The sequence below is a fragment of the Enhydra lutris genome, unplaced genomic scaffold (assembly GCF_002288905.1).
Source record: "Enhydra lutris kenyoni isolate GAN:26980312 unplaced genomic scaffold, ASM228890v2 scaffoldscaffold24, whole genome shotgun sequence".
Classification (NCBI taxonomy): Eukaryota; Metazoa; Chordata; class Mammalia; order Carnivora; family Mustelidae; genus Enhydra; species Enhydra lutris.
Genome location: NW_019154108.1, coordinates 30,799,963 through 30,814,523, shown reverse-complemented (window position 1 = coordinate 30,814,523; position 14,561 = coordinate 30,799,963). Strand labels below are relative to the sequence as shown.

The 14,561-nt window shown below is 42.1% G+C and overlaps 1 protein-coding gene across 1 annotated transcript in view; it reads left to right on the top strand.

Annotated features, from left to right (window-relative positions):
• Nucleotides 1-2,716: 2,716 nt before the first annotated feature.
• The window catches only part of LOC111150818 (F-box protein 28), a 28,605-nt gene continuing 16,760 nt past the window's right edge, over nt 2,717-14,561 (top strand). The window contains 3 exon segments of the mRNA XM_022508436.1: nt 2,717-2,812; nt 2,814-2,984; nt 13,192-13,301. Coding sequence (XP_022364144.1) covers nt 2,717-2,812; nt 2,814-2,984; nt 13,192-13,301 — 377 coding nt within the window.

Here is a 14,561-nt window from a genome sequence, read left to right as displayed (position 1 = left end):
TTCATAAATTTGCAAGTGTATCAGAAACATTTAGGCATAAAGCGTTTATGGAATGCTAGACATGGGAGGGGGGAACTAAAGAAGTAACTTCAAAGGGTTTCTCAGGTGCAACAAGGTAGATGAAGTGACCAGTTGTTTAAGAGCCTGTGAATGGGTAAAGTGTGCCAATCCTTTTTTAAAAATTGTTATTTAAACTCAGTTAACATATAGTGCACTATTCTTTTCAAGGTCAGAATTTAGTGATTTAGCAGTTGCATGTAACACCCAGTGCTCATTACACCCCATGCCCTCCTTAATGCCCGTCACCAGAAAGTGTGCCCATTCTGGCCAGCACACCCCTACCCCCAGTTAATCTCCTTGTGTTCGTTGCCCCCTTGTCCATAGCCCTTACGCATAGCTTTTCCTGTGGTTTCTGCATCTACATTGCAATCCTCAGATTCCAAACCAGAGCTGCAAAAGAAGGGACACACTGGAGACTGAGATTAAGACTCAGGGCTAAGAAGACAAAGCGTCAAAATTTAGTCACCTGTGCATCCTCACCTTTGTTATAGATTATGAGAATACAAAAATATGGAAATATTAACTATTAACCTTAAAAATAAAAGTTGTTACTTTTCCCATGGAAGTGGATTCGGGAATAGCAGAGAATTGCAGTTTGGGACACGCAAGCTATGGCAAGACCACAGGCAAGTCCAACACACAAAGGAGAGAAACGTGGTTTTGCGGACAAGGAGGAAGTTGGGAGGGTTGTTCTGAAGCAAAATCCACTGGAGAAACACAGGAGTTCAGGGTGGCAGTGGTTTGTCCCCGGCCGCACTGCCAGGGAGCTCACTTCTGTAGGAGATGCAATGTCCACCTTTCCCTGTGGGGGCCTGGAATTTGGGATCCTTCCCTGGGGAGGGTTCTTCTGTTGGGTCTGTGATTGACTTTGAGTGGCGCGACTCCCCCTCCCCTTCTGCACCCAGAATCCACTCTGGTGGGGTTTCCCTTTATTGATTTTAACAAGCACGACCTTTAAAAAGTTTTTATTTTGAAATAATTGCAAGATAGTACAAGGAACTCTTGTCTACTCTTCATCCAGATTCACAATTTGTTAACATTTATATTTGCTTTATTAATCTCATTCTCCAATGAACCATTTGAGATCAAATTGAATCTGCCCCTTGACCTCTAAATACTTCAATGTGTATTTCCTAAGAATAAGGACATTCTCTTCCAAGAGCACAATAAAATTAACCAAATCAAAAAAATGTAATGATTACAATACTATCTAATATATAACCCATATTCAAATTTTGCCTATTGTCACAATGTTCTTTTTAGCTATTTTTCCTAATCCAGGATCCAATTCAAGATCACCTATGAAAGTAGCTGTCTTACCTCCTTAGTCTCTTTTAATCTGACACAAATCCTTAGTCTTTGTCTTTAACGACAGTAATGTTTTTGAAGAGCATGGAACAATTAATCAGATTTGCCTGCCTCAAATAAAGGTTATGCTTGCTTTTTTCTTTTTATCAGGAGTACTATCTCGTGTCACGTTCTTTTCAGGATATCCTATCAGAAGGTGCATGATGTTCATTCCTCTCAAAACGCCTGATATTAGGGTTAATGACTTGATCACGGCAGTTGTCCACCAAACTTCTCTACTGCAAACTTATTTATCTTTGTAATTAACATGTAATTTATGGGGAGTTATTTTGAGACTACCTAAATTTTACGTTCCACGTCATACCTTTACTTTCTCCTTACAGCATTTTTTTATGACTCTTGCCTAAATCAACGTTTACATTGAGATACAATTCCCATGGTGTACAACCACTTTAACATACTTGTTTTAGTATACTCACAAGGTTGTGCACCCACGCTATCTAACCCGGAAGCATCTTCACCCCGGCAGGATGCCTCTCCCTCCACTCTGCAGGTGCCTCCGCCCTAACCACTCCTCCCGCCCTCCGCTTCACCTCCCCAGGAGGACCCCAGCCCCAGAACAGGACATCACTCCCTCTTTCCACCCCCCAGCAGGACTCCTCTCCCTCCCCTCCATCCCCAGCAGGACACCTCTCCTTGCCCCACCTCCCTCCCCCAGCAGGACTCCGGCCGCCCAGCAGGGCTCCCCTCCCTACTCTCCATCCCCCGGCAGGACCCGGGGGCCGCAGCAGGACGCCCCTCCCCCCCTCCAGCCCCAGAGCCCGAAAACCGCACCTCCGCCCTCCGCGCACTTGGCGGCTGCAGACGTTTCCAGACCAATGTTGTCCTCTGGATCTGGCTTCTTTCTTTTAGCATGAAGTTTTCAAGGTCCCGGTACACGGTGGCTTTAGTCAGTACTTCACTCGTCATTCGCCTAAAGGTACCATTACCTCATTCTCCACAAACGACGACGCGTCCACACCCGCGAGGCAACACTACTCTCCCCGCCCCGTGTCAGGAGGCGCGCCAAGAAAACCGCGTCAGCGGACTGCACTCTAACCGACAGGGCTCCCTCGCCCTCCGGTCCCTGCCGGCCTCGGGTCAGAGGGCCTCCAAAGGTCGCCTTCCCGGGAAAGACACCCACTGGCCGCACGGCCACGGGGACCAACCACAACTCAAGCGGATGCCGCCGCGGGCCACCGCGCAGGCTCCACCCCTCCGGGACCCCGCCCTGCGGCCCGAGGCGGAAGTGACGTACCGGAAGCGCCCTAGTCCCCTTGCAGCGGGGGGAAGGCATCAAACCCCCAAGATGGCGGCGGCGTCGGAGGAGCGGATGGCTGAGGAAGGAGGCGGTGGCCACGGCGACGGCGGCCCCTCTTCGGCCATCGGCTCTACCCAGCGACTGCCCCCCCCCGCCCCCGCCCCCGGCCCCGCAGCCGGGCTCCCAGGCGCCCCCAGCCCAGGCGCTGGCTCCCGACCAGCTGCCTCAAAACAACACGCTGGTGGCGCTGCCCATCGTAGCCATCGAGAACATCCTCAGCTTTATGTCCTACGACGAAATTAGTCAGCTCCGCCTGGTGAGGCCCCCGCGGGACCCCCGCCGCCCCCTCCGCCGGCCGAGGTCTGGGGAGGGGCGGAGAGGGGAGCGCGTCCCCCGGGGAGGGAGCCGCAGCCGGCTCCAGGACGCGGAGTCCCGGCGCCGGGCGGCGGGGTCATCCCCCCTCCCCTTCCTGCCGCGGAGCGAGGGGGCTCGCTGCCCCGGCCCGGATGCGGGGCGGCGGCGGGAGTTGGGCGTCCCAGCGCCGCCGGGCCCGAGCGCCGGGTGCGCGGCTTGGGTCGCCGCCTTTTGTGCACCAGCGTCCAGCCCCCGGCCGGGCCCAGCCAGGTTTGGTCGGTCCGCAGGAATCACGCACTGTGTTGCCCACTTCCCCCCCAATCCCGACCCAGGTTTCCCGGTTGGAGAAGATGAAGTAGGGTCGGGGAGGCCTCCCCAAACCCGGTGGGGGCTCCGAGGGGCGTGAACGCCATTTGGTGGCCCCAGCTCCCCAGGTGACCAGTAAAGTAGAGCCCACCGAGAGCGCGTCCGGCTCGGCCTCGCCCCGACACTTCCCACCCTCGGGGAGCACCTCGCCCCTGGACAGGGTTGGTTTCTCTTGCAGTTCATTTTCTAACTAGTGACTTACGCCCACCCGCCAGCTTCAAATCACAGTAGTTCAGTGATTGATAGAAAGGAGGAATTTACTTCGCTCCACAGCGTGGACTGAAGGTTTGATGAATGCCTTAGTTCAGTTAAGATCTTTGGCTTCCTGTCGGGGAATTTATCTTTAAGTGGGAAGGAAATTGAAGGAGGTGGACATTTTGAAGGGACTCTGTGCCGACTCTGTGTAGGAGCTCAATCTGTGCTTGGGATTGTTTTTTAAGAGGACAAAGACATATTTCTGAATGTAGTGTGTACAGCATTTTCTCGTTCGTGTGCCACATTTTAGGTTTACACCTCCCGTTTAAAATTGATTCTAATTGCGTTTTGGAAAGGAAATCATACTTTTAAAAGAAAGTTTATTAATTTTGATTCAAACTGATGACCAGGTTTTTCTTTTCTAGTCAGCCCAGCAGTTCTACCACGCCAGTCTGCAGAATGGAAGATTCTTCAGTTGAAAAATCGTTTATCAAAATTGATTGTCCCTGCATTCCCCAAACATGTCATCCTAGAATTCCGTATAGAATCTTAAATAGTCCTTCCGATTTTTATGAAGGGTGGTGTTTGCTCAAGATTCACGCTGTATGTTCACAGTGTCTGGAAATTGGGCATAACATTTGATTGAATTGAGCCTCTCAGCCAGACAATGGCTTTGTAAAGCTTGGAATATTCACAGTTCTGTTTTGTAAGTGTTGGGGAACACTGGTTTTTTGTTCGTTTGTCAGTCGTTTACCTTTTTAAAAATTAAAAACATTTTTGCGGGGGGAAACTAGCTTCTTTGGACATCCCACTGTTTATTAATGAATGACATCTCTTTCAAGTGAAATACTCAGTTGCATTCTTAATTTTAAAGCAGTCATCTCTTCTAGCCTTTTAGGGTACAGATTTGTGGTTTCAAACAGATTTTTCATAAGGAGCCCCTTACCATCCCCTGTGCCCCCCTCCCCCCAAGATCAATCAATTTTATGTCCCAGAGAGGGTCTTTCCCCTCTGGTTTAGTAATGAGGAACTATTTTCTTATTCTTTTGTTTGCTTAAGGTTAATAGATAATTTGTAGATTAAGTGGATAATCCTTTGTGGTTATTTGGAAATGTCTTTCGTTTCAGATTGATCGGTTTGGGGTCATAAGGTACAATTCAGGTAGCATTATAAAAGAAAGATTTTTTTCTTGCCGCTAGATGTCAGCATTAATTTAATTGTGGCCTCTTAGTGACATTGGCAGGGTAAAAACAGTGCCTGGTTCCTGCTTTCCTTGTATCTAAAGGGCTCGTTGCCAGAAAAAATCAAGGAACATTAGTACGTATGCTGCTATCTGGAGTACACATTATCCAGCTCCTTTCATTTTAAGTATTTTTTCTTGGTGGGATTAGACTGGATATGCTTGGAAGAGAGTGATATTAATTAAGAATAGAATTAGTTTCCATGAAGCTAAATGTCAACAGATCAGTGGTTGATGAACTAGTGTATGTATTGTTTGGATGTTTCAGTTTTTTTTTTCTCTCCAGTTTACTTGACTTATTAGGAACTCAGTTGTAACTGTGGTTAGCACCTAAATTAGAAGACAGACACATAAGCCATGTACTCATTACTCTGTATTTTCTTTAAAAGATGTGCTCTTGGTTGAGATTGCTCAAGTAACATTTTTCAGTTCTTTGTGCAGTTTAGTTGATGATAGTCTTTGCTTCGTGTTGCCATGAATAATTGACATTTGACTCTCCAGTTCTTTCCAAGGGATTATCCAAATGCCTTATTGAATTGTTGGTTTGTTTGTTCATTTTTCCTGCCATTGATGCTCCAAAAATGTATCCAGAGCCTAGAAATCTTGATTACACAGAAATAGTGCTTTAAATACTTAACTCTTCCAGTGTATTTTAGATTATTTGATGGAACACAGCTTTTGAAGTGATAAAACTTGTACTTTGAGTTGTTTTTTCAGTAAATCAGACAAATTTGTGCTGATACAGCGTTAGACTGTCACCTAGGCCCTCTTGATGGGGTGAGAGTTTTTGAAACAAGTGGCAAAGGTTAAGATGTGAGGTCCTACCCCCAGTTCAGGAGTGTATCTAAACCAAGTTTGAGCGTTTGACTTTGATTTGTGAGCATAGCGTTCTCACAGAAAAATGAATATGGAAGGCTTTTTAAAAGCTGTTTTAGAGGGATCCTATGAAATTTTTTCCTGTATGGTTTGAGCTCCTATAAATTTAATGGAATCCTGTTAGTGGTTCAGGACATGAATATGACTGAAGGTTAAATTCAGAAGTCTTGCTCATTATGTGGAATGAAGTTTTCTGGTAGGTAACAAAATACATATATACTTTCATCCTGAGATACTTCTCAGAGCACTGTAGCTAGTTAAATCTGTTACCCATTTATAGTTCCTTTTATATCTTTTGTTCAAACATGTTAGAAAATTTTAGAGAAGGTTGATTGGTAGGAAAATGAGAAACCATTACTCTTTTTTTAAATAGGCACGCTGTCTTCCTTACATCTCTTGCTGTGTGCCAGTAGTTTTCAATTTTTTTAAATTTTATTTTAAACCTCAGGACATCTTTATACTCTTAAGTTACTGAAGACCCTAAGAGCTTACCTTAGAAAATTCTAGAAGACATAGGAAGAGACAGTATATTCTTCATTAGTTGCCAGAAAAATGTTGTCATGTGTTGTGTTGCCACTGGAAAAGTCCATTGTATATTATGGAGGAATGAGAGTAGAAATGGCAAATAACGTCTTCGTATTATGAAACTAGTTTGGCCCCACAGACTCTCAAAAGGATCTTGGGATAAAAAATTAAAAATTAAAAAAAAAAAAAAGGATCTTGGGAATCCCAGGGGGTCCCTAGACCACACTTTGAGAACCACAGCTCTTTGCTGCATTGTTATGGAGAATATAGTCTCTGCATTGATGATTTGTGGTTTTTCCCCCACCATCTCCTCACTGGGTTATTTTTACTAACAGGTACTTGAGTACAGGTTGGAGACTATAATATTTAGGAGACAGTTCATTTTTTCCTGCAGATTCTATCCAAAAATGAAGGGGTTCAACCAGTAACCCTGCCCAGAATGTCATGAGGACAGAATGGAGACACCTTCCTTGAGCACACTTAGAAAGCACCAGGATAACAGATGCAAAGATAAGAAATAAAGGACAGTTGAGGTTGAGGTTAATCAGAAGCATTTAATCAGAGAGACTTCCTCAAGATAATGAGTTTTTATCCAGTTTATCTTTAGTAAAGGTGAGAGAACATTCCCAGCAGAAAAAAAATGAAGTATATGTAGTGAAGTGATGGGAGCAGGGTGACTGTGATTAGAGCCCTGAGGTGATTGTCTGAAGCGTAAGATGTCCTAGATTGGTGCTCAACTCCCCCCTTTCCACTTTTTTTTTTTTTTTTTTTTTAAGTGCTCAGACTGGCCAGGTTTAAGAAACTTTTGAGGACCTACAGCTTTGATACCTTTTGCTGTGGGAAGTAAGTAAGGATGTTAGAAAACAACTTCCACCTCTTAACACCATCATCACCTCCTAACAAGCCAGATGCATTTGCATACCCTGGTCAGCAGAGCAGTGGGATGGCCTGTGCTCGTGATGTTTGAGACTAGGAGCTAAAGATAGCCCCTAACCCAGGTTTCTCCCAACCACCTAGCATCTTGGACTTAAGCTTGCTGGAAACAGGCATCATCAAGCTGTTGTGTTTCCAGACATGCTAGGCCTCTCACAGCTGGGGCTCCCCCTGCCTGCAGCCTCTCCTTGGTCTCCCTTCCTAGAACCTATCTGTACCTGCAGAATACACCTGAAGTGTCAGGGCCTCAGTAAAGCCTCTGTGACTCTTCCGTGAACCTCACCGGGTAGTACTTCTGAGTTCCCAGGCAAGTGGTTATACTTATGGAATTGTCTTTGGAGGGGCCGGGTCCGCAGTGAATTTAGGCTCCTTGTTCCCTTTTATCAGGAATCCCAATGACCTTCCAAAGTCTGTAATACAATGTGAGTACTCAGCATTCGTTGAGTAAATGAAGTAGTTCTTAAAAACACTGCATTGCTCCAAGTAAAGGATAGAAAATAAATGTCATTGTGAAATAAATGTGTTTTCTGTATATGGAAAATGCGCTGCTTCATATTTACCTCAGACAGAGGAGAATAGAATTTTTTTAAATTTAAGGCCATTTTAAGAAGCTGGGGTCACTAGAAAAATTCTCATAATGAGAATGAAAATTGATATGGTGATGGGAAAGTCCTGTGGAATTAGTAAGTAGCCATTTGCATTAACGCGTCAGGCTGCATTGTTGTGTTTTTTGTTTTGTTTTTAAAGATTTTATTTATTTATTTGACAGAGAGAGATCACAAGAAGACCGAGAAGCACGCAGAGAGAGAGAGGGAAGCAGGCACCCTGCTGAGCAGAGAGCCCGATGTGGGACTCGATCCCAGGACCCTGAGATCATGACCTGAGCGGAAGGCAGCAACTTAACCCACTGAGCCACCCAGGCGCCCTGTTGTGTTTTGTTTTAATTTCATTTACTTATTTGACAGAGAAAGAGATCACAAGTAGAGAGGCAGGCAGAGAGAGAGGGAGAAGCAGGCTTCCCACTGAGCAGAGAGCCCAATGCAGGGCTCGATCCCAGGACCTTGAATTCATGACCTGCCTAAGGCAGAGGCTTAACCCACGAGCCACCCAGGCACCCCGCATCAGGCTCCATTGTAAGCAACCCTCCGTTCCTGTATTAATGAAGAGAATGACGCTACAGATAATGAAAACCAGAATAATCAGAAAAGCGGTTCTATTTGGCTTCTAGGCTGTATTGTAGAAATCCTGGAAACAGGCTTTTCTTCCTAATTGTTTTGCTCAGGCTAATATTAAAATAAATTTTTAGGAACACCTGGGTGGCTCAGTCAGTTAAGTGTCTGCTTTTGGGTTGGGTCCTGATCTCAGGGTCCTGGGATCAAGCATCAGGCTGTCTGCTAAGTGGTGAGTCTGCTTCTCCCTCTCCCTCTGTGATCTCTCTCACTCTGCCTCTCTCTCAAATAAATAATTAAAAACCTTTAAAAATAAAATAAATTTACATTTTCTTTCCAAATGAACATCTAAGGAGGATACCCCGATAATTTAAAATTTGTTGTAATTCTTTTTTTTTTTTTTTTAATTTTTTGATTTAAATTCTATTGAGTTAACATATACTATATTATTAGTTTCAGGAGTAGAATTTAGTGATTCGTCAGTTTGCATATAACACCCAGTGCTCATTCCATAAAGTGCCCTCCTTAATTCCATCACCCAGTTACCCCATCCCCCCCACATTCCCTCCAGCAACCCTTGGTTTGTTTCCTATAGTTCAGAGTCTTAAAATTTATTGTAATTCTACCTACAGATAATTAATTCTGTGTCTCTCTGTATATGGTATTATATATTAGACAATCCATATCACATAGACAGAATTTTAAGTGATTTTATCACTCATCATTAACTTTTTGCAATATCTGCTCTGTTTCACTTACATGCTCATTCTTTCCCTCTCTAAATGTGTGTGTTGTATGTCCTTCACACAGATTATTTCATTAAACCATTTGAAAATAAAATGCAAATATAATGACATTTTGTCCCTTGTGTAATCATGGTATTATCACTTCCCAGGGATTTAACATTACATTTTATATTCTGATTTCTCAGTTATCCCCAAAATGTCCTTAGAGCTTTTTTTTGGTGGGGGATAAGGCTTTTGAATCTAGTAACACATTTGTCTTTTTAATCTAGAACATTCTCCCTACTTTTTTCATTCTTCGTGCAGTTGGCTTTTCGAAGAATCAGGGCAGATGGCTTATAAAATGTTCTACAGTGCAGATTTGTCTCATTGTTTCCTCATAATTGACTTCTGATTTTTGAACTTTGAAAGAATTCTAGAAAGATATAGACTAGCACCATCTCTCTAAACTTTAGCAGTGTGGTGAGAACACCCCCTAATGTCCTTAAAATCTCATACTGCCTCGGGAAGTCCTACTTGAGACTTGTGCCAACATTTTCTGTAGCAGCAGAGTGTTAGTTGAGACCAATCAGTTGAGAATTGTTAGGATAATTGTTTCACTCTGTAGAGCTGCAGATCACTAAATTTAAAAAGATACTAATTAGAAGCCTGAATTCTTAATTTCATTTTTGCCACTGCGTAGTTTGACTTTGTACACATTACATAATTTCTTAAGGCCTCATGTTCTCACTGTAAAAAGAAAGGAAAGGTTCTGGTGTCTTAAGTTCTTTCCAGTTTGAGGGTTATTGGTAAGTGGCCTAATCTTTGATAATAGCTTCTGGATTAATTGGAGAAAAGCATCAAGTATTCAATTCATTTGAGAACTGTAGAGCACTAAATAAGGACATGAAAAATCCGAATCCATTACAACATTTCCTGGATTCTAAGATACAGTTTCGTGTTTTAGGATTTTTGAAATCAGAATGCATCTTGATCAATTTGTATGTATATTCTGGCAGTGCTTCCCCACCCCTCTCCGAGGGGCTTTTATTGAATTTGGTGACGTCTTAAAGTCTCTGCAGCATCTTAAACAAAATCAAAGAAGTCCACCCTTTTATATTTTGTAGCCTGTCAGCCCTCTGAAAAAGAAATGCTGCCAGTTATTGTAAGACCACTCCGATGTCAAATGTTAAAATCTGGAAAGATGTGCATCTTAGAATCAACCGAGATTTGACGCTAAGATTAGGTTTCACAGGAAAATTACAGGTTTCACGAATTTATGGCATAAGTGTCTTGCATCGTTAAGTAGGACCATGGTGGCACAAGAAATCAAAAAAGATTCCTAGACAAAGTGAACAAAATATTTCATTACTACTTAGGTTAGAAAATGATGGAAGAGGATAAACATGGCATTTTAACTCTTCAAATAATTAAAGAAAAACCACATCTCTTCTAACTAGAAAAGCAGTAACAGAGGAGCCCAAACTGAATGTCTCCGCTGGAGACTAGTATTCCGTGAGCTCCCTGGTATGTTGATAAGTATCTATTTGTGCTGATCTCTGAATGCCATGATCGTTTTTGACGTAGTCATCATCTTGGTATATTAGAGTCCAGAATTTTATTTTACTGTCTTGGATAAATGACCAGATTGCTAGGATTTTTTTTTTCTATTTTAATAACTAGTAAAGTAAAATTTCTTCCCGTCAGTTTTGGGAAAACAGGAGGTCACAAAGACAGACAAATGAGAACAGCACCACAAAAGCTGAGGTCAAAAATATTTTAAGCATTAATCAATATTGTAAGAAAAGAACAGCATTTAATTTGGTATTCTTTCTTTCCTGGGTGTTCAGTAAACAATGACCAACAGCACAAAAACAAAGATAAAATAAAAGTAGATCATATATATATATATATATATATATATATTTATTTCACCTAAAGTCTCAGTACCAGTACTCGTGACAATGTTTATTTAGGAGTGGGACAGTGGTTCTTAAAGTTTAGTCTTGGGCTCCCAGAGAGGTCCCCAAGGCCCTTTCAGGGAGTCTGTAAGATCTGAAGTCTTTCCATTATAGTTTTAAGTTGTTATTTCTGCCTTTCACAAGTAGACAGTGGAGCTTTCCAGGAGCTCTGTGACATGTGATGATGTCAGCATACAGATAACTCATGAAATGTGTGCTTGTGTGCTTTCTCGAACTGTCTAAGGTAATACTTCAGTAGACTGGATACAGAAGCAGATATGGCAGTTTATTTCTGTTCTATAAAACTACATATCAAAGAGATTTGCAAAAATGTAACTCTAAATACTTTTTTTCTGAAGAGTTATTTTTCCTTTAAAAGTTATTTATACTGGGGCACCTGGCTGGTTCAGGCAGAGGAGTGTGCAACTCTTGGTCTCAGGGTCATGGGTTCGAGCCCCGGGATGGGTGTGGAGATTACTAAAAATCATAAATAAACTTTAACATGTATTTATGTTTATATGTTTTGGTTTTATTAATGTCTTTTTTTTTTAAAGATTTATTTATTTATTTGTTTGACAGAGATTACAAGTAGGCAGAGAGGCAGGCAGAGAGAGAGGAGGAAGCAGGATCCCTGCTGAGCAGAGAGCCCGATGCGGGGCTCGATCCCAGGACCCCGGGATCATGACCTGAGCTGAAGGCAGAGGCTTTAACCCACTGAGCCACCCAGGCGCCCCTATTAATGTTATTTTTTAATAGACACTGACCATATGTTGACTGTTGACAGCTGGTTTGGTTTAGTTAGAAATAGATCCCACCATATTCTAAAATATAACTAGGAATTACTCTTAGTTTCATTACTTAAAGTTTGTTGTTTTTATTTATTTTCAAATGGAAAAGAAGTGTTTTCCTTAATACCTTTCATTTAGTGTGCTCTGATTTCGGAACTACATAGTGTTTAATACTCTAGTATTAAAGCTTTTGTCAATAAGTAATAAGCACTACAGCTTTCGTTAGCTTCAATCCAGTTTGCCAGAATTTTTGTCTGTGTATTCTCAGAGAAAACAAACATTTCAGTTTCAGCAAGTATTTGTCAAGCATTTGTGCCAGGTGCTATGAGAGAGAGAAGCATAGGACAGCCCCCGCCTAATCGCCTTGGCCTTGATCTAGATTTATTTCAGTGTCTTGCACTTTAAATATCCACACCTGTACAGTGGGAACTGACATTCAAGGTGATGCCTCCGAGTCACTGCAAAATCCTCAGGGATCGAAGAACAAAAGGATTTTGTGCCCCAGGTTTTATTAAGATAACAAAGATGCTGCATTTCTCAGAAATACGGCATCTCTGGAGCAACATTTTCCAGTTAGTACTAAGTTAAACAATTTAACGTAATTTTTACAGAGCACTTTAGAGTTTATCAGAGTGATTTTAGTGTGTATTGTTTCATTTAATCCCAGTGCTACCTCTGTGAGTTAGGTACTATCCAATTGTACAGAAGGCTGGCTCCAGCTTTATTGAGCTGACTTGCTCAAGAACACGTAAAAGTTACGTTGAAATTCAGGTGTTCGGACTTCTGGTCCTGTGCTTTTACTGTATAAAACATAGTTTTCCTTAAGGATTCAAAATAGTCGAGGTTCTGCTACATATGTTAAAATATTTGATATTATGGAAGACAGGACAGTATTTAGTAACTCTCCGTAGTTAACCCTGGTTTGTAGATATAAGTAAGAATTCTCATTCTGGTTATAGCTCACATAAACTTTATGAGAGGTTGAGCTTCAGTTTGAATACACATTTTGAGCTACTGGAGAACTTTCTTTTTTCAAACCATTAAAAACTTTTTGAATATGTTGTTTTATTGATCTTCAGGACTACATTTTCTGACCATAGTAGTGGGGATACATTTAGAACATTCAACCAATACCTAAAATAAAAGTAAAATTCCTTGCCTACACATAGTATTAATTTCTTAACATAATGCCATGAGAGTTATAAAGCAGGAGGGGTTCACCTCAGTATACACCACACGTATTACCATGTGTACTGATTTAGAGATTCAGACAGCAAACTGCAGAACAGTACTGGCACAGAGAACTTCAGCTAACAGGAGTCTAAGTTAATTGTCTGTTATATATTTGGGTTTTATCTGTTAAAATTCTCCCTCTTCCTTCTTTCTCCCTGTAGGTTTGTAAAAGAATGGACTTGGTCTGCCAGAGAATGTTGAATCAGGGATTTCTAAAAGTGGAGAGATACCACAATCTATGTCAGAAACAAGTTAAAGCACAACTTCCAAGGTACGTTGTGCCTAGTGCTGGCAATAATTTACAAGTGGGAATTTTCTTTCTCTTTCTTGGTTGGGGTTTTTTTGGATTTTTGTTTTTAAAGTAATGGCTCTACCTGACATGGGGCACCCCTGTTGTTTTGGGTTTGTTTTTTTAATTTGGGTAAGTTTACATATTAAATGGTTTCCAGGTTTTTATAGGGAAGGGTACCTAAATCACAGTAAGTGATTTTGACTATGGTTTGCCCACTCTAACCATTTCTGTTGAACATTATACTGGAGGTTCTAGTCAGGGCAGTTTGGCAAGAAAATGAAATAAAAGGCTTCCAGATTGGAAAGGAGGAAGTCGTTTTCTCTCTTCAGAGGTGACAAGATCTCCTATATATGTGATCATATGCATAAGGAGTCCTGTAATTGTTAGAGCTCATAAAAACTCAGCAGGGATATAGGGTGCAAGATCAGTGCGCGAAAAGGAGTTGCATAATTGTATGTGTTAGCAACCAACGATCCAAAAACAAGTTAACTGCAGGATGCAGGGATGGGCAGGGTGGGTGAAGCGGAGTGGGATCTCCGCAGGCTTCCAGTGATGGAATGAAAAAGTCATGGGGATAAAAAGTACAACACAGGGAATATAGTCCCTGGCGAAATAATAGCATTGTCTGCTACACTTGGGATGAGCATGGCATAAGTTAGAGAGATGCTGAAACGCACTGTGTTGTACCCCTGAAACTAGTGTAGCACTGTGTGTCAACTAGACTCAGAAAAGGGGGACAGGGGCCTGGCTGGCTCAGCCACAAGAACATGAGACTCTTGATCTCTGGGTTGTTGAGCATAGAGCTTACTTTAAAAAAAAAAAAAAAATTCCATTTATAATACCATCAAGGAGAATAAGATACTTAGTAATGACTATAACAAAAGAAGACTGGTCTGCTGAAAACCACAAAACATTGGTAAAAGAAATAGAAAGAGACTTAAATGGTGTTGAACGGGAAGACTTTTTGTTCTGAAGGTGGCGGTTCTCCCCAAGTGGTTGTGCACATGCAGTGTAAGCCCTGTCCAAATCCTAGCTGTGGTTTGTGCGGAAAGTGACAGGCTCATCCTACAGTTCTACAGAAATACAGATGACTCAATAATCAAAACAGTCTTTTTTTTTTTTTTTAAGATTTTATTTATTCATTTGACAGAGATAGAGATCACAAGTAGGCAGAGAGGCCCTCAGACAGAGAGGGGGAAGCAGGCTCCCTGCCGAGCAGAGAGCCCGATGCGGGGCTCG